This window comes from Eptatretus burgeri, chromosome 14 (assembly GCF_056783735.1).
Source record: "Eptatretus burgeri isolate ZD-2024b chromosome 14, Ebu_testis_v1, whole genome shotgun sequence".
Classification (NCBI taxonomy): Eukaryota; Metazoa; Chordata; class Myxini; order Myxiniformes; family Myxinidae; genus Eptatretus; species Eptatretus burgeri.
The window spans coordinates 9,858,158-9,879,063 of NC_140974.1; the positions used below are offsets into that span (position 1 = coordinate 9,858,158).

Genomic DNA, 20,906 nt, shown 5'->3' on the forward strand with positions numbered 1-20,906 from the left:
TACCCTCTCCTCAAGTGAGGGTAATAAAATGCAACTCCTATTAAGCAGCCAAATAGTTCGTAGAACACACGTGACGTCATAAAAACATCTTCGACATAAATATTTTGGTTCAGGGTCTACCAAATAAGCCTGGTGTTTGGCTTAATGATAAGCTTGGTGGGCTTGGGATCCTAGGATCCTGAGTTCAAATCCCACTCAGCTGTAGAATTAATACCAGGTGGGGTTGACTCTGCCTGTCATCCTTCGGAGGTACCAGCTTGCTGGGATGATTGAGCCGCTTGAGTATCCTGCGTCAAATTGGCGACCTGTCCAGGATTGGGCCCAATAGCCCAGGAGACTGCTTCGGCAGCACTGACGCTCTGCACAGAATTTGGTCCCAATGGATGGATGGATGGATGGATGGATGGATGGATGGAATTGTGTGTAATTTGTGTCTGCCAAATCAATTCAGAGTTATGAAGATGATCACTGTAAAATAAGTAAATAAACAAACAAAGACAGGAAGAGGGAGGTGTTTAAAGCATACAAGTGCGTAGCACAGGAACTAACCACCGGAATTGTGCTACCGAGGCCTGCGTTTGAAGGTGAGGACTTCACGTGTTCACGTTCCAGGGCACGCATCGTGGAGGCTGCATGCCGCAAGATGCAGCTCTGACTGCAGTACACGGAACCAGGGGCAGCGGTTTTGTTACAGCCAGTCCCAGCACACTGCAGGAATGATGCACACAATTGAGTCCATAAATATCTGCAACACATATGACTGCCACCATCACAAAAAGGAAAAAACAATGATCAACATCACATGGGGACAAATATAACACCTAACCGATGACCTTAACTAAATTGCCTGCTCTGGATGAACACTGACATTCCAGCGATGTCACAGCAGTTCAACTTTCACCATCAGTCCGGCTGGCATTGCCGGCATGAAAGTATTACCAATAGGGGTTCACTTGAACAAAGCCTAATTTTCCGGACGTGAAGCAAGAACTCTGTTCGAAATACTTTCTGGTTGTCATTACACGAGAAGATGCTTCTTCTGAGCACATCCCTACTCATACTCTGCATAAACCAGGCATCGCCAGGTTCAGAGTGCAATTTGTCGTGCAAGTCACGTCAACATGACAAGTTGGAAGTGGCAAGAACTGACTGTGCATAAGAAAATGTGAGACGTCATATCGAGGACTACACTCGATACTCACGATGAAATTCAGAAATACCGGTTCTTCTTTGCCCGTATTTTCAGACGAGCTTGAAAATAATAAATCCTATGGCGTTGCCACAATCAATCAATCATGATGTCGGGGTATTGAACCCCACAAATATTTCTTTTCCATCTCATCTACAGATTTGTTTTGCAGCAACTCTGAAGTTGCAGCTTAATTCCGGGAGAATGGTACCATCCCGGCCTAGGCTGGATGTTGGCAAGCTCAAGGATGAGACGGTAGCTGAGGAGTTTGCGAACAGGCTGAGTGGGGGGACTTTTTGGGGGGGGTGTCTGGGTGCTTTGGGGAATCCTGAAGAGTTGTGGAGTGCCTTCAAGACCGCCATCCATGATGTTGCCGGTGGATGTTTTGGAACTAACCGTAGGGCAAAGAAGAGTTTTATCTCTCAAGGGACACTGGATACCATTCACCAGTCGCAGGACCAGGCTGAATGGCAGAGCTGAGCTCTTCAGGGAGTTGAGGTGTAAAACTGCACATACACTGAGGGTGCAAAAAGAGGCTGATGTGCTAGGAATCTGTGAGGCGGTAGAGCATCACCTGTGGTCAGGTGATTCTCGTCCTGCTTACAGGGGAATTCACGCATTGTGTTCCTCCAAGCCCATCCCTCGGTGTACTGCAGTTGGAGAGGAGGGTGGTGGGCTCTTGACAGACGAGTCAAAAGTGAAGGCCGACTGGGCTGGTTATTTTGGCAGCTGTGCCAGGCTGATCCACCAGCTGTTGAGTTGGATGTCAGGGGTGTCACAATCACTGTTGCTGACTCTCCAATCAAATGTGGTCTACCCTCGTTTGTGGAAACACAGGCTGCGGTGAACCAGTTGAAATGGGGTAAAACTCCTGGGATCTGTGGCATCCATGCTGAACTTCTCAAGGCTGGTGGAAATGTTGTACTCATGTCATTGCATGCAGTTCTGTGCCCTGCCTGGAACACAGGCATCACCCCAACTGACTGGAAGAGGGGCCTTGTTGTCCCTCTCTGGAAAGGGAATGATGATAGTCAGTACTGCAACAACTTCTGAGGTGTGAGGCTGCTCTCAGTGCTGGGCAAGGTGGTTGCTCAGATAATTCTCGATAGGGTTAGCCACCATCTGCTTAAGCACCAGCGTCCAGAGCAGTCAGGCTTTACACCAAAGAGGTCAACGATTGACAGTATCCTTGCCCTTCGGGTCTCCACTTAACACAGACGAGAGTTTCGACACGGGCTGCTTGCAGCGTATGTTGATCTCTGTAAAGCGTTCGATTCAGTGAACCGGGATACCCTCTGGAGGATTCTTTGTCTTCGTGGGGTGCCACCAAAACTGATCAATCTGATGTGTGAACTATGCTCTAGAACTGAGAGTGCTGTGAGATGTGGTGATACCACCTCAGACTTATTTGGTTGTTGCTGGAGTTCATCAGGGGTGTGTACTGGCCCCACACTTTTCAGCACTTGTATGGACTGGATTCTGAGGAGGACATCGGAGAGATCAAGCTGCGGTACATCGTTTAGGAATGTCAAGATCTCTGACCGTGATTTCGCAGATGATGAAGTCATCTTTGCGGAGACTCTGTATATCCTTTTGGGGGCCCTCGAGGTGCTGAATGAGGTATCGGAGGTGCTGGTATTATGGGTTTCCTGGGTCAAAACTAAGATCCAGGCTATTAATGACATCTTGGATGCTGCGATCTTGTCTGTACCTGTTTGTGGTGAGCATGTTGAGGTCATGGAGAGATTCACTTACCTTGGCAGTGATATTCATGTCTCTGCTGGCTGTGAGCCAGAGGTCAATAGACGTCTGAGGCAGGCCTGGGGAGTCATAGATTCACTGGATCATAGGATGTGGCACTGTCGGTACCTATGCAGGAGGATAAAAGTCTGAGTCGTCAGGTCCTTGTTGCTTCAAGTCTTGCTCTACGGATGTCAAACTTGGACTCTGACCAGGGATCAGAGATGGAGATGTAATTACTTTGGTACCAGGTCTCTTCGGAAAATCCTTGGCTATCGCTGGTCAGACTTTGTACCCAACAAGCAGTTGCTGAGAGAGACTCAAATGAGATTTGTTACCTGCATAGTCCGTAAGCGTCAGCTGCGGCTATATGGACATGTGGCTCGTTTTCCTGACGCTGATCCAACTCACCAGATTCTCTCAACGAGGGAGCCTCGTGAGTGAAGGAGGCCAATGGGCCGACCACGTGCCTCGTTGCAGCAGGTTGATCAATATCTCAAGGAGATGGCGATGGGCCAGCCACCTGCCTGGGGGATGGCCAGACAGAGGTCCCTGGAGTCCCGGCAGAAAGTGGACGGAATGACGCGCCGTTCCGGCGCATGCTCCCATACCTGACCTGATCTACAGAAATCAAAGGTCTACAATCCAATCTCAAGGATCTTGACCAACAAGTTGCTGTCACTCCTTCCCCCCACCACACCCAAATTCAGGTATGAAAAATGATACCCAAGCTAAAGGCCGATGCACAAGAGCTGACGCAATTCAACAAGATTGTCGGCAACAGTTTTTCATAATCGTGTAATGTGCGGCGGTTGACGAGCATTGTCAACTAGTTTTTCCATGTGCACCGGCGACAATTGTAAAAGTTTAACATGTTCAACTTTTACAACGAGTTATCTGCGGCAATCGTGCATCATGGTGTCGTGTGCAGCAGTCTCCGACAAAACAAAGCTGGGCAAGATTCGTCGCAGACAATGTTGTTGCGTAAGCGTCTGCAAATATCAGCTAGTGTGCGGCAGCCTTGAAGGTGCCAAAAATGAGCAACACCTACGTGATAAAGGTATAAGCAAGAGAAAACTAAAGTAACAAAGTAATTATAACAAGCATTAAAAAGTCAAAAAGAAAACAACCTTGTTCAAAAATCGCTTCTTTTTCTTCTGCTGCTCCTCGGTTTTTGTTTTCTCGATTTTCCCTTTGATATCTTCTTTGTTATCAGTAACCACAATCACGGATCCTTGTGAAATCACCACCTCCCCTGGCTCGGTCTCCTGAACTCCAGTACTGTTCGCCAGAAGAGGGGCTGCCATGCCTGCTCACAACACGGGTATCCCAGATAGGACAACGTCCTTTCAAGCATGCTTCCCCGCAGTAAACCACCAGCTCTCAACATGGCTCTCTGGTAACAATATATCCACTCACAACACAGTCAACTCATACTGCACCATCAGTTCATGATACAACCAACCGAGAATGGCCACAATAACTTCGGTTGGTGTTGTTGTTACCTCGGCCACCGAAGGTGGACAGAGGTTGTGTTGTCATCCCTGTTTGTCTGTCTGTGAGTGAGCAGGATATCTCAAAAAGTTATGGACAGATTCAAACTAAACTTGCTGACAGGTTGGGTGTGTGACAAGTGGGAATTGTTTAGATTTTGATGAGGATCTGATCTGGACACTGGAATTTTTATTGCGATTTTCACAATTGAGAGATAGGGCCAAGAACAATATATAGCACGATGTCTCAAAATGTTGCGGACACATTCGGACGAAACTTGGTGGATGAGTTGGTTAGGTGACAAGAACAAGGTGATTTGAATGGTTCAGGTCCGGATGCAGATCCTGCCTATTAGTAGAATAAATAAAAAAAACACGTCAACTGTTCAGCCTGGTAGAGATATGCACTCTCCCAATTGCCATTCTAGTTGTCGTCGTATTGTTTAAAGAAAGGTAATGCGTTTTAAGTGAAGCAAGTGCACGCATAGTTTTTGAGAAGATATGGCAGTATCTCTCCCATAGTTCGATGACATTCTGTATACAACATCGATCTGGAACGAATCAACTGTTAACGAGAAAACGCTACCATATTTGCTCGCTTCGAACAAAAATTTTAATGGTGTGCAACAAAGCACACGTGTTTTCACTTACTCTGACAATTCCTGCACTTCTTCACCCAGCAGCAGAACAATGACAACTAATTATGACAGCACGGTCATTTTAACGTTCATCAGCTATCTCGTGGATCAACTGAATTCCGAGCTTTGTCAGGATTGAAAGACGGTGCAAGTGTGAGACCAGCTCCTATTTCTAAACCTGAGACAAACCTGAGAAGTTCCTTGCAATCATACGACATCTTTTGCCCATGGGTAGAAAAGAGAATATTGATTAACCTGCTCACGACCCACATATTTCTGATGGCGGAGATTTTGACACCACAATGTACCAGCGGCTGTGGAGGCTTGTTCCTCCTTGGAGATGCAGTTGGGACAGATGTAATCCTCGCCGTGCTTTTCCATCTGCCTGCCACGAGCCACCGAAATGCCAACGCAGTCACCATGGAACCAGTCTTCACATCGATCGCAGCAAATCATGAACCTGTGAACAAGGACGTACAACGGTACTGATGACGCACCCAAGACGCAGCAACGTGGACGGTAATCGAGTCAATGGTGTCATTCCAGAAGTTTAAATTCTGGTTTCTAACACTTTCACTGCAACAAACAAAAGTATGTGAATAGGCAAAAATAAAATGTGGCACGAACAACACATCAATACATATTAACTTTGAATAACAAAAGGCTAAAACCCAACAGAGGTCTTGCCTGAAGGCGAGTTCCAGAAGTCGATGCTCGTGGAAGAGCTCGAACACAAAATGGAGCAGAACATAGCAGAACAAAATGAACATCGTGGAAAGTGGGGAGCCACCAACAGCAGGGGAGAACAGAGAGACACTTGTGAGAAGAATGGGGGTGAAGGGAAGAATAAGAGCAAGTGGAGGTAAGGACAAAGCGAATGAACAAGCTGAATCCAAGCTCAAAAACAGAGCACAAAGGGGGTTGAAAGGAGAGGAAAAGAAAATTGAGGATGAAAGAGCAATGAAACAAACAAAAAAACGAACAAGGACACTCGGTAGAGCGCATACCTCCGCCAAGTAATGCCTGATCCACGAGAGCATATCGGGCCCAATACGTTTTTGAAATATCATGCTATACAGTACTATATCGTTTTTTGGCGCGATCTCTCAATGGTGAAGAATCACTTGAAACATTCCAGTAGTCAGATCCGGATTTGGATCTTCACCAAAATCTAATCAGTTCGTTCTTCTCACACTCCCAACCTGTCCACAAAATTTCATCCGGATCCGTCCACAACTTTTTGAGGTATCCTGTACACAAACAGACAAACAGACAAATAGACAGACAGACAGACAGACAGACAGACAGACAGACAGACAGACACAGCTGGTTGAAAACATGATCTTCACCTTCAGTGGCGGAGGTAATAAGGTCCAACTTTTGCATTGAAGTCATATGACTGTGGGTAAAGTCTCTCCCTCCCTGTCAGTCTTTTGACCTCCATTGTAAAATAGATGAGTATACAAGTAAAATGGAATTGTATTTTACTAAATCTTATGTGCTTTGACCTCACTGAAATACAACACTAGTATCTCCAAATGTTTAAATGAAACAGCCCAGCTGCTGAAGAGAAGGACGCCTTGCTGCCGCTTCCTGGGAACACGTCTTGTTGTCCAAGGAAAATTATATAACTCGATTGGCTTCTGGTGGCCGAGGCCTTGCTGACAGCATGAAAACAGGCTGGGTGTTTTGAGAATCTCATTATCATGCGGTAAATGGAATGCATGTTCAAAGTAGTGAGCTCGTAATTCCCTCCACCCTGTCTCTGCTTTCTGTCCGAACTCTGTTATCATCCTCTCTTCAAGGCTGACCTGGTTTTTGATACTGCAAACTTTTGCCATGAGTGTGCATCTCCTCCTCTGCCTCCCGAAGTGGCCATATGTGCAGTTCTTAGTTCCCTTACCTTACGCCTGTCAGCCCTCCCCTTAATTAACCACCCCCCCCCCTGCTCTGTCTGCGATATGTCCCCCCCCCCCAATATTTCTGCAGGGTACTCATGGTATGCCAGCAACCCCCTTCTGGTAAAACTACCAAGACCACAAATCACTGCTCACATTCACTCTTTCATTCCTCTTTTTCCCCACCTATGGAACAAACTCCCACTCTTCCCTCGAGGCCTTCAAAACAGATATTCACCACAACCTCATAATCTTCCCCTATCCAAAACCACGATCTTTTCTACCCCCGTTAATCAACCCCAAACCCACCTCCTTCAAATTCCCTGCCTTCCTTCCTGAAAGTCCCTGTAATGTCCATCTTGTATACCCCGTGTTCCCCACCCCATCCCTCTCCCTTCCACAGATCTCCGAATGTCTCTGTTACCCACTGTTTTGTCCTTCCTTCTCCCACCCCTCTTGTTCTCCTGCAACCCTTATTGCGCGTTTGCCCTCATATGAGCCTCGACAATGTATACAAAAAAAGTGTCCCTCTACCCTGCTGTCAGTGTGTTACCCCCCCTCCCCCCTTTCAACTGTGTCCCTCTTGTTCTGTTATGTTCCAGTGTGTTCTGTGTACTAGCTTTTCCATGAGCCTAAACTTTGTATCCAAAAAGGGAGACTTGGCAACAGCGATTGATAAATACACGTACATGGTGATTTTTTTAACATTACGACATGTTAAGGTCTTCGTGGTCCATTAGCTCGTGCAATTGTGAGTTGAGGGGAGAGGGGAGGGGTGCATGGCCTGTGAAACACAAAATGCACTAAAAATTATCAAAACCTTTGATTCAAAGGATTGTTTAATCAATTGTTTTTTTTCTTAACCAAAGAAGGGATTTTAAATACCATTTGCATCAATATAGATGCCGAGTGAAATCCAAACATCCTGCGACGAGTCATATACTGCATACCAAGATTCAATGCCGGCATATGGAACATACGCTTGCTAAAAAGTATCTTGATTAACCCCATAAACACCCAAATGTATAAAATAATCTCCAACAAAGCTCACCTGCTCACCCTCCGCAAGTCTAGGCTCCTGGACCACCTGCATTCATTTGTCGCCTTATTCTCCCGATTGTGGAATCGTCTCCATGTCCGTACTGTCCATCGCTACCTCATGCTCTCACCCACACATATCCACGAGAAATGCACAAACACACTTAAAACAAACAAGGAACCTAAACAACGAGTGTTGGAGCACAGAGGAGAACTAGAAGGGCACTCGGTAGAGCGCATACCTCTGCCACGTAATGTCTGATCCACGAGAACATGTCGGGCCCAATACATTTTTGAAATATCATTCCATACAGTACTATATCGTTTTTGGCCCAATCTGTCAAAGGTGAAGAATCACTTGAAAAATTAAATAATTCTCATGTCCAGATCTAGATCTGGATCGTCACCAAAATCTAATCAGTTCGTAATTGTCACACACCCAACCTGTCCACAAAATTTCATTCGGGTCTGTCCACAACGTTTTGAGACATCCTGAAAACAGACAGACAAACAGACAGACAGACAGACAGACAAACAGACAGGGGTGAAAACATCACCTCCTTCACCTTCGGTGGTGGAGGTAATGTCAGCGCTGTGACCAATTTTGTTTATCTCGTTGTTTTCCAAGGAATAAAGTGTTATCATTTTGTATTCAGCCTGTGGCTGCTTGTTGTATCATTGTGGGAAACACAGCTGTACCGCTGATGCAGTGCCCCCTGTTCCCAGTAAGCTGGTACTCATTTTGCCGACCTCGAAAGGATAACAGGCTGAGTCAACCCACCTGTTGTTATTAAAAGGCAGGACGGGGGCTCAAACTCAAGACCCTAAGATCTTGGGCCAGCCACCTCACCCGTAAAGCCACCACCAGGCTTCGGAATAAAGTTACTTTTGATTAATGATGACTATCATCACTGCATCAGCTTGTTTGTGCATCAAGATCAGATGATGATGCACAAACTTTCACTGTTTCGTCCTGTGTGAGCACATGGTTAACTAGAGGGGAAGCACTCGGGAGATTGCAAAACCCCCGCCGCCAATACTGCTGGGTCACTCAAGTGAACCTTATATCGTATTCATAAAATATGATGTCAACAGTACTGACAGTTATAGTTCTTTTCTCCAACATTTTTTTTGAGGGGGGGGGGGGTTGGAAATCACTTAAAACTTGTAGAAATGCAAAAAAAAAAAAAAAAAAAAAAAAATCGAAATTTTGTTGAAAAAAAAGTTGCAAAAATTTTTTTTCCTCTAACAATTTTTTTTTGGGGGGGTGGAAATCATGTAAAACATGTAGAAATGCAAAAAAAATATTTTTCCTTTTTTTTTGGGGGGGGGGGTAACAAATCACTTAAAACATGTAAAAATGCAAAAAAAAAAAATTTCTTCTCAAACTATTTTTGGGGGGTTGGAAATCACTTAAAACATGTAGAAATGCAAAAAAACAAAATTTTTCTCTATTTTTGGGGCGGGGGTAACAATTTTTGGGGGGGGTTGGAAATCACTTAAAACATGAAGAAATGCAAAAAAAAAACAAATTCTCTAAAAAAAAATTTGGGGGCGGTGTTGGAAATCACTTAAAACATGTAGAAATGCAAAAAAGAAATTCTCTATTTTTTGGGGGGGGGGTAAAAAAATACTTTGGGGGGGGTTGGAAATCACTTAAAACATGTAGAAATGCAAAAAAAAAATTCTCTAACAATTTTTTTGGGGGGGGGGACCAAGTCCAAAATTTAATGGCATGATCCTTGGACCATACCTAAACCCCCCCCCCACCAAGTTTCGTCGAAATCCGTCGAGGAGTTTTTCCGTAATACTGTTCACAAACAAACAAACAAACAAACAGAAAGGGGTGAAAACAGTAACCTCCATCCATCTTCGAAGATGGCAGAGGTTAATGATGCTGCCTGGGATGTCAGATTCAAAACTGATATGCCGTGTTAATACACCCAATGCCTCGTCGTGTACCCGTTACCCTCACCAGAGGGTATTGCATTTGAGGCCATTTGTCTGTACGTCTGTCTGCACACAATGTGCAAACATAGGCCACAAACGCCACCTGGTGGAAGCCAATAGGACACGTTCTCCTTTTTTTGCAACCGAGTACCTCCATAAGGTACGTACAATTACAATGTGAGTACGTCTATAAGGTACGCACTTCCAGAATGCAAGTAAGCCTATAAACGACATACTATTAAAAATGTAGGCTGGCAGGATGGCCTGAAGGGATGCACACTCGCCTCTAATCTGTCTAGCCTGGGTTTGAATCCCTACTTGGCTATGAACTGTCATGCCGGTGTTTCACAGGCACGGCATTCATCAATGTGTGTGCGCAGTCCCTTCGGATGGATGTTAAACCGTGAGTCCCGTCTGCCGGCATTAGCTGGTGGACGTTCAAGATCCCATCGTCCTTCACGAAGAGTGAGCAAACTACCTCCGGCACCCTGAACAAATGACAAACTCCTGTCCTGACTACTGCTGGGAAAGTAATGGCAAACCATCGAGTGTAACTCTTGCCAATAAGCTGCTTTGGCAGCACCAATGCCCTGTAACATGGTACATCAGAATCAGAAAATAATAATGTGAGTATGTCTATAAAACACATTCGATTGGACGCAAGCCATCTCCAACATCGAAATGGACACGAGGTGACCAAATGCAAATTTGACTTCGAAAACATTACAATCTTGAAACACCTTTGTCAGCAATGATATCCCCACCCGTCACGCACCTTTTTCAAGTCACAAAAATCGGAATGTACAACAACAATTAAATTGCACAATGTCCTTTAGATAAAGTGCAGAAATCATTTTTGGTCGTGAGCTCAGAGCAGGTTGATCCAATCATTTAAATTTTTTAAAATGACCAATGATGCGATAACACAGCCTGCAAAAAATTACAATGACATACAAATGGAGGGTGGGTTGAAGTCCGTGCTGTGATCAACAGAGTGGCCAGACAGCTACAACGTAATCAAACGAGAATGGCACTCGGTAGAGCGCATACCTCCATCAGGCTGAACAATTTACGTTTCACATCCGACTGATAGGCCGGGACCTACGTCCAAACCTTAACCAAAATCGAATCGGCTTGTTCTTGTCACCTACCCAACTCATCCACCAAGTTTTGTTATACTCTGTCCACAGCTTTTTAATATACCATGCGATATATCGTTTTGGGTCCCATCTATCAATGATGAAGAATCACTTTGAAAAATTTAAAAATAACTATCAGATCCAGATCTGGATCTTCACCAAGATCTTGCCTTGGTGACAACTTTAGACCTCTTTAAACTTTCGACCTAAAACTTCACCAAGTTCGTTCTTGTCTCACGCGCAATCTGTCCACAAAGTTTTATCTGAATCCATCCACAGCTTTTTGAAATATTGTGCTATCTATCATGTTGACAGACACCATCTCCCAATAGTAAAGAATCACTTGAAATTTAACAACAACAAAAAAAAAACTCTCTCGTATCTGGGTCCAGATTCAGATTCGGATATTCACCAAAATCGAATCAATTTGTCCTCGTCACACAACCAACCTGTCCACAGAGTTTCATCCAAATCCGTGCATGATTGTTTGAGATATCCTGCTCACAGACAAACACACAGGGGTGAAAACATAACCTCCGTCCACCTCCGGTGGCGGAGGTAATACATGCGGACACGCTCACCCACCTATTGTTGTAGGGTTCTCGGCAGATGCACCACAACTTGTTGGGATCATTCTCACTGTCATTCTCATCAGACTCGAAGGAAGTGACGGCTGTGGTATCCCCACCATCTGTGCTGCTCTCAGTGTCCGTGCGTCGCCGTCCAGCCGCCCGAGATTGGGGAATGTTGTCCGGCAGGAAGAGCTCGGCCTCGTCCATTGATTGTTTGCTACCTGTCCGACGTCGAGTCAAGAAACGCCGATTAGGCTTTCTCACCGTTTTGCTATCATCAGAATCAGAGTTCCATGAGCTTACGCTTTCAAGAGTGGAACTCTTCTGATCAGCACCGTTCGCATGAACTAGTCCAGGGTGTTCTTCCCTCGGTTTCTTTGACACACTTTCTTTGGTAGGAATATTGCTGCCAGCACACTTTTCTGAAGAAAGCTCAACAACTGCTTTGTCATGTTGATCGGCAGCTTCCTTTTGGACTTGAGGTTGCCCGGTCGAAGCACGACGGGTTTGCCGAAGCTTGCGACGCAGTTCGCCCAGATCGTCTTCCTCTTGCACAAGACACTTCCCTTCATCATCTTCTCCGGCAATGTTCAATGCCTTTTCATCGCTCTCGTCTCCGCTGATGCCTAGTGAATAAAACAAGTGACAGATGGCAGTGAAGAACCATCAATGAGAACACATTTCATTCACCTTCTGAAAAAAACACAAAAAAAACATTAAGTTGCACCTGCTTTACACTCCAAAAAATACCTCCTATGAAAAAAAAAAGGGCTTAAATGCAAAACATTCACCAGGCTTGGGTCTCTCAACATGTTCCAGGGTCGTGAATTCCTGACCCATCTCCTCCACCATGGCCTGCAATCCCCCATCCTTCAGCAAACTAGTAACGATGGAGTCATCAAGGCCCAACCCTACATAATCAGGAAATACAGCTGATTTAAGAGGATGCCACAACCCAGGGCTACAAGTTTGATGCAAAAACTCACAGCAACAAACAACACAGTCTTGGGATTACAACAATCAGTTGATGAGAACAAGTTCTGCAACCTGTTTGAGTACAACCAGTTATCATCATCATACATCGAGTCAAGGAAAACCAAAACATTTGGGGGCCACCTCCAAAAAGTGCAAGATATGGTGGGGGAAGGGGGTGGGGAGGAAAAAGGAATAAATATCATTGGCAAAACAAGGGGGAAGTCGGAAAAGAAAGAAGGGAGGTTGGGAGGATAGAATAAAAAACACAAGGGCACATGATTGGAAGTGGAAGGAGGGAGATAAATCATTCTGACATTTTTGCTAAATCATTCGGCCGTATAAAAGACAGGAAAGATGTCGAGGATAGCACAATACTGGCGAAATACAAATAAACAGTAATAAATAAATATTTTGCCGTTTCGAAAATTTCACTGATCTCGTGTTTCACATGATTGGACGTTATGTATAACAAATTTGGTTGATAAATTTTCTAATTGTGGCCTAATCGGTCTTTTACATGTTTTCGGATGGCCTTGACCTTGACCTTTGACCAAGTTTGACCAAATCTCCTCACATAGTCCTCCACTGCACATACAAGCAAAGAAGCTGTGCAAATTTCAATCTGATATCTTGAAAAATTGCTGAGGTATGGTAATAATAAATTCACAAAAAGACCAATTTGATTATAATTTGGTGAAATTGTTGTCATTGAAAACGTTGACACGTCAAAAAGGCTAAATTTATTGGTCTGGTTTTTGGTGAACCAGGTCTGTAATCCCAATATACAAATGCTGCTCAAATTTAAACTGGATAGGATGAAAATTGATGATTTTGTGACCTTGACCTTTGAGCTTTTGACCTCCAAAACAATATACAGGACATTCAAAAGTTTTAGAACACCCCCGTTTTTCTAGTTTTTACTGAAATACAAGCAGTTTAATGTTTCAATGTCCTCTGAAATTAAAGCATAGAACAAATAAACAATTGCAGATAAAAAAAATAAATCATGGAATTGTTTTGTTGAACAAAATTTAATCTAAATTTTTGACTCATCAAAGTAGCCACCTTCAGCAGATATAACAGCCGAACATACTCGTGGGCATTCTTTCTACAATGGAAATCAAATATTGTTCGGAAAGTTCTTCCCAACACTGTTGCAGAAGTTACCAGAAATGTGTTGCACTTGTAGGTTGCTTTGTTTTCACCCTCCTGTCCAGTTCATCCAAAACCAGCTCGATGGGGTTTAAGTCTGGAGACTGTGCTGGCCATTCCATGATGTGAAGCCTACAGTCTTGTTCGTTTTTTCTAAGGTAGTTCTGACATAGCCTGGAGGTTTGTTTTGGGTCGTTATCTTGCTGTATGATGAACCCCTGACCAACTAGACGCAGACCAGAGGGTATTGCATGGCAATGCAAAATACTGTGGTAGCTCTTTTGGTTCAGGGTGCCAGTCACTCTGTGCAAGTCGCCGACTCTGGATCCAGCCAAAGAGCCCCAGATCATCACGCCTTCTCCTCCATATTTGACAGTTGGTGTCACACACTGAGGAACCATCCTTTCGCCTACTCGACGACGTACAAAAACCCTGTGTGATGAACCGAAGATTTCAAATTTCGATTCATCGGTCCATAAGACCTTCTTCCAGTTTTCAGTAGTCCACTGGCGGTGCTTCACGGCCCAGGCAAGCCTCTTTTTCTTATTTTTCCATCTCAGCAATGGCTTTCTTACTGCCACTCGACCTGTCAAACCTGCAGCTCGAAGTCTTCTCTTCACAGTTGAAACTGAGACTTCCTTACTTCAACCAGTGTTAAGTTGTGCTTGAAGCTGCTATCCTGTGAGCCACCTATCACGCAAGCTGTTGACTCTCAGAAACTTGTCTTCTGATTGTGTTGTGGCTTTGGGTCTGCCAGACCTCTTCCTGTCAGAGTTTCCTCCAGTTTCCAAGTGCATTTTGATGGTGTGGGAAACTGTACTCACTGACACCTTGGCTTACTTTGCAATTTCTCTAAAGGAAAGACCTACACTTTTAAGGGTTATATTGGTCTGTCTGTCTTCCTTTGTTAATTGTCTTTTTCTCGCCATTATGATAGCAATATACTACTTCCTTCAGTGCAATATTGTCCTACTTCAGAGGGTTAGCAACACGGTCTGTTTCAACACTACTTTTATACAGACAGAGGGTTTGTAACTTATCAATAAAAGTTGGGACATCTGTAAGAATTGTTTGCATCAACTTTCAAGGCTTAATTTACTTCCATTGCTGCAGAACAGCTGCAGTTGCTAACCCATTACTTGTTCCCTGAAAAGGGCCTTTTTTCACAACTCTGAAATTTACATTATTTTTCAGTTTTTGGTAACCTAAACTTTTTTTTAACCTCTGGCAGTTTAACGCTTAGCTTTGTACCATTTCAGGTTATTCACTGGACTTGAACTACTTAGATTTCAATAAAAACTAGAAAAATGGGGATGTTCTAAATCTTGACTGGTTGTGTACTTGTAGGTTTTGATTAGTGAACCAATTCAGTGACCCAAGATGGAATTTCTGTTCACCCGAGGAGAGTACCCACCATCCATGTGGGTGGAGAATGCACATTACTTGCTGAAAAAGTACAGTTTGTGTATTTGCAAGAAGACTATAGATGTTTGTATGGCATGCGTCTAAAGGGGACTAACGGGGTGTAAAGAGTTTAAGTGGTCTATAATTGTCGATAGGTGGTTTTACGTGGTCTTAAGGGGTCTAAAAATGTCTAAAGGGTCTAAAAGGTGTAAATGTCTTCTGGAATCTAAGGGTATAAAAGGTCTTAAGGCGTATAAAGGGTCATAAGGGGTCGAAAAAGTATAAAAGGATCAAAAGTCTCTAAATGGGTCTAAAAGGTCTAAACTAATAGGTATATTCCAACAGTAGTTACAGGTCGAAAAGGTCGAAAGGGTCAAAAGGTTCTAAGGAGTTTAAAGGGGTCTAAAGTATCCAAAGAGGTTTTAATGGGTCTAAAGGTCTCAAGGTCAATGAGTCGAGGAGGTCAAAAATGGTGTAAAGGTCTTCAGGAGTCGAAGGGGTCTGTTCTGTTCTTGCATATGGCAGCTTGGTTGCCGAGTAGCTATTATTTCTTGGAAGCGCGGCTATGCCGCTGATGCTGTGCACCCCTACCAGTCCACTGTTACTGATTTCGCCGACCTCAGAAAGATGACAGGCTGAGTCAACCCCACCTGGTATTAACTCAGCGGACAACTGGGCTCTCAAATGGGTGCTAAGAGGTATCAAAGGGTCTAAACAGGTCGAAAGTAAGTAAAAAGGGTCAATGAGTCGAAAGGTTCGGGAATACCATTCTCGGCCGACCTTCGATGAAGAACGTGCTGGGCACAGTCTTGGAAATGCACTTTATAATTTTGTCATTTTTAAAAAAAATTTTGATCACAACATATCACACTCCATATATGCCTGGTGTTGACTTAATAGTTAAAGGTAGTGAGCTTGGGATCTAAGGATCCTGAGTTCAAATCCCACTCGGCTGTTGAATCAATACCAGGTGGGGTTGACTCAGCCTGTCATCCTTCCGAGGTCGGCAAAATGAGTACCAGCATGCTGGTATACTGTGTCGGAGAGGCGACCCGTCCAGGATTGTGCCGAATAGCCAAGGAAACTGCTGAGGCAGCACCGACGCTCTGCACAGAGTATGGTCCCAATGGATAGATGGATAACTCCATATCACAAGATAAAGGAACCATATTTGTAATACCGGCCATGACCGTAGGTGGCGGTGTTTCCACCACATGTCAATTTTGGAGTTTTGGTGACATCTACGTTTGCTCCATCATAATAAGATTGCAAACCTCAAAACATAGTTCCCTTACTAAAATAAGAAACTTAACCTGTAAGCAATTGGCTGCTTTCCCGACCACCCGGATTACCAGCTCGGCACCGTTCTTCCTCGAAGTTTCGATCCTTTCAGCCCAGTACACCCCTCCATATGGCGGGTCCACAACCTCGGTCACAGATCCACATCAGTAGATTGTCTCCATCAGTAGATCCACAACCTCAGTTGTGTCCAGGCAGTCAGTCAACCCATCATGCAACATCACGATTCAAACTTTACTCTCTAGAGGATTTAATGCTTTATCACACAGTTACAAGTCCCATCACATTCAATGATATGACAATACATTAAAATCATGCTCACCTTTCATTAAATATAAACACGTCCACCACCCAGCACGTGCACTCCACTTGCCTTTTCTACATGCTGCACTGTCTCCTAGCAACCACTGAAAAATGTTTAATATATATATATATATATATATATATATATATATATATATATATATATTCTAATAATGTAATTATATAAATATCTCATCAATAATATTTTTAAAATTCGTGTTGCATTTCACCAATTCTATTTGGTGCTGTATTATGATCCTAATGCAAACTTGCTTTAATCTGCTAACTGCAGCTCCCTGTGTTAACAAACGATCCACAAGCTGTTTTAATCTGCATTTGTCTGGCTGTCTGTGAGCAGGATATCTCAAAAAGTTGTGGACGGGTTTGAGCGAAACTAGATGGACGAGTTTGGTGGGTGTCAAGAACAAGTCGATTTGATTTCGGTTCAGGTCCGGATGATGCAGATCCGGCCTATCAGTGGGATACAAAACGTAAACTGTGCAGCCTGGCAGAGGGTATACCACTCTACCGAGTGCCATTCCGGTTACCTTCTGCAAATTATTTTCTACCGCAACATCTAATGCGGTTATGAGCTTGTCATGTGGAATGCTTGTGTATCATGGTGAAAAATCAAAAGTTGATCGACATTTAGCCTTACCCGTGTTGTTCACACACACACACACACACACACACACACACACACACACACACACACACACACACACACACACACACACACACACACACACACACACACACACACGATTTTTTAAAAACCTGGCTGTCTCACGTTGCTTAGCAGCGGACAGGCTAATAAGGGCTAACCCTAACTCTAACAACTCAGCTCTTCACTGTGACTTGGCCCTTTGACATTTTGACCAAATTATTAATTTGCCTTCTGCATATTCTCATAATAAAGGTTTGTTGAAGATTTGATGACAAAAGCTCAAATGATTTAAAAAAACAAAAGTTATGCCCTAGAGTTTAGACAGACACACCAACTAACTGACTGAATGACTGACTTACTGACTGACACAGACATGGACACAGACACACGATTGTAAAACACGTCTCCTGCTGCGCAGGTGGACGTGCTAAAAAGACAACTTCAATGGCAGCAACAAAAAAACAACAACAACAACAACAACAACAACAACAACAACAACAACACACGATCAGCAAATGCTTAAGCTCGGCAAAACAGTGGCAGCCATTATCATTACCAAGCGCTAAGAACTTCACGCTATTACGATACCCGCCAATGCTGACCTTCGCCCTCTTGCGGTGGTAAGGCAAAGCTTTCTCGCTGGTTTTCCTGCAGTCTAAGCCCGTACGAAGTGCCAGCAGCAGAGGCGAACATCGGATCTTTATCGCTCAGCATCTGTGTGTAGCTCTCAGAACCGGGCTGTTCAAATGGCTCCGTAGTTAGCGGCTCAAAAGCCCCACAAACCGGCTCTATGGCCGGCAGCTCTTCCTCCATCTGCCCACAAGACAGCAAGTACAGTTACACCACAAAATGTCCCTCAATTAACCCACTCGGCAGCGCATGTCGACGTTCCATCAGCGGCGATGCAGGAACGCGTTCCCTTCTTCCTTTCTGAATTCAGAAAAATATATGAGAGACTCGGTGCTTGACTTAAAAGTTAAACTCCACATGAACTCTAGGCAAACTTGATGAGGCCTTGGGGTGCTAAAAAGCCAAAACCCTTAAAAGGCACTGAAAATAAAAACAAATGAAAATAAGAATAGACAGCTGGAAGAATACAGAGAGAGTGTGAGATTTTCCTCGAGGGGAAATAACTGAGCTTTCGTTTCCGGATATCATTCCAATTTACGCAACTTCTTTTGGGGACCATTTTTCCATGGCTGGTTGAGGCAAGTGCAAAGTTATTGAGACGTCAAGCAAGAAGAACCCAACATGCTCTTCACCCAGGTAAAGGAACCACTCGGTAGTCGGTACAAATGATATCTCCACTCAAGCATATGGTGCATCAGAACCCAAGTATTGGGGGGTGGGGGAGAGAAATACTTGCCTGGACCTCAGTGGTCATCTGGGTGGTGAGGGGATCAAGCTTCCAGGTGAGATCTGCAACTGAGGAATCTACTGCTGGACAGGTATCAGTGCAGGATTTATGGGGGAAAGCCTCCACATCACACTCCAACATGCCCAAGGTATTGGTCATTACGGGGCTGGTTGAGTATAGCTGGCTGGAATAGAGATACGTCGGGACGTCAACGAGAACGCAGTCAACTGCCGAGTGTGCAAACGTCAGACAACAGGACAATGCAAGGTTTTCCAATGGGACTGAAGTACTTTCAACACAAACCTATAACACCCAGTTCACACCGTACGAGTGTTTACCGGTCGATCAGGAATGCAGACGGGTTTAAAGGTCAGTGTTCCAATCGCTTGCAAGTTTACTCTACACAGTCAGTGCGACACTTTCAATCGGCCAATGAGAAAAATAATTATGCATGGTGTATCTTTTACACCGGTAGCAAAATCGATCACTCTGTCCAGCATTAACGGCCTCAAAATATGAACATGTTCCAAACATATTTGGAAATATTTACCCTGCGCTCACGAAGCGAAAAGCAGGGTTAAGCGATTGGTAGCATACGTACGTATGTCGTACGTCGTACGTCGTACGTGTCTGCATTTTGTTAAAAGAGCGTACATCAAAAATTGAAACTTTACCACATGTTACATGACCATGTGATGGCGCGGTCACTTGTTTGAGGTCAACATCAGCCAAATTTCTAAAATTGTCAATTTTCATCCAATCGACTTGAAATCTGAAGATGATTTGCATATCCATCCATCCATTGGGACCATACTCTGTGCAGAGCGTTGATGCTGCCAAAGCAGTCTCGTTGGCTGTTGGACACAATCATGGACGGATCGCCACTCAGACACAGGATACCAGCAAGCTGGCACTCATTTTGCCGACCTCGGAAGGATGACAGGCAGAGTCAAGCCCAGCTGGTATTAATTCAACAGCCGAGTGGGATTTGAACTCAGGATCCTCGGATCCCAAGTCCACCACCCGAACCATCAAGCCAACACCAGGCATATTTGTATATCAGGTAACTGAATTCAACCAGCAGCTATTTTTGAGGTCAACACAAGCCGAAAGGTTAACGTTCGCTAAATTTCTGAAATCCTCAATTTTCATCCGATTGACTTGAAATTATAACAACATTTAACTAACTCATCAACAACCCATGGGAAGCAAATATGGTTTGATAAAGATAGGACACATGGTCTGGCAGCCATATTGGATCAAAGAAAAAAAGGAAACCTTCCAAAAAAATTGTTGCTCGCACCGAGTCCTTCTCAAGACTGCGTGGAGTATGTTTTCTATGAATACCATCTAGTTTCTTCTTCATTTCCTTTTTTTCCAATCTGATGTTCGACTTGGCTGGCAGGATGGCTTTGCGCGATGCACTCTCACCTCCAAGCTGTCCAACCTGGATTTGAAACCTGGTCAGCCCAGCCATAAACCGTCATCACAGTTAAGGTGATTCATCAATGTATTCCGTCTCTCGGATGGACGTTAAACTGGGTGTCTCTTCTGCCGGTAGACGTTAAAGATCCGCTGCCCTTACTACAGCTGGGAAAGCAATGGTAAACCACCCAATGTAACCCTTGCCAAGAAACTATCCCGGCAGCACCGACGCTCTATAACAGAGTTTGGTTCATCGGAATCAGAATGTCTGACTTAACGTTGAGTAAATGCAACTTCATTTTGTACCACCCATGCAAACAACCACTCTTCAACACACCATAGTGATAGCCAAGATGCTGTGATTTATAAACAGATAAGAAGCCTTAAACAGGTTAACGTTCCACATTTTACTCCGACAGAGTAACCATCAGACTCAAGTGGTTTTTAGCTTATAAATATCCACACACGTACTCGAACTCGTAAGGTTCAAATGTCGGTCTGATACGATAAGGCTGCCAATGCAAGTGGGCTATCAACGCTGCATAAAGGATTCACAACGTGCGTCCAGTGTGCTTTATTGATCCTTGCACATCGTCGGTGCTTTAACAGTCAAAACTAATCTGTTACGGTCAAGATGATGCACGGTTTCATTTCTGGTCGTGGTTCG

The 20,906-nt window shown here is 44.2% G+C and overlaps 1 protein-coding gene across 9 annotated transcripts in view; it reads right to left on the reverse strand.

The window, feature by feature from the left end:
• Positions 1-20,906, reverse strand: part of LOC147012629 (death-inducer obliterator 1-like) — a 135,655-nt gene that overhangs the window by 94,503 nt on the left and 20,246 nt on the right. Inside the window, exons 2-8 of one of the 9 annotated variants that reach the window (XM_085853644.1) lie at positions 18,824-18,998; positions 18,060-18,270; positions 12,449-12,568; positions 11,671-12,283; positions 5,369-5,520; positions 4,060-4,238; positions 550-708 (exon numbers count right to left, since the gene is read on the reverse strand). In XM_085853644.1, the coding sequence (XP_085709770.1) occupies positions 550-708; positions 4,060-4,238; positions 5,369-5,520; positions 11,671-12,283; positions 12,449-12,568; positions 18,060-18,270; positions 18,824-18,973 (1,584 nt within the window). In that variant the 5' untranslated portion in view covers positions 18,974-18,998. Of the gene's footprint in view, positions 1-549; positions 709-4,059; positions 4,239-5,368; positions 5,521-11,670; positions 12,284-12,448; positions 12,569-16,501; positions 16,624-18,045; positions 18,271-18,823; positions 18,999-20,906 lie in introns of those variants that run through there. The other 8 variants (XM_085853646.1, XM_085853645.1, XM_085853650.1 and 5 more) reach the window with 8 other exon arrangements.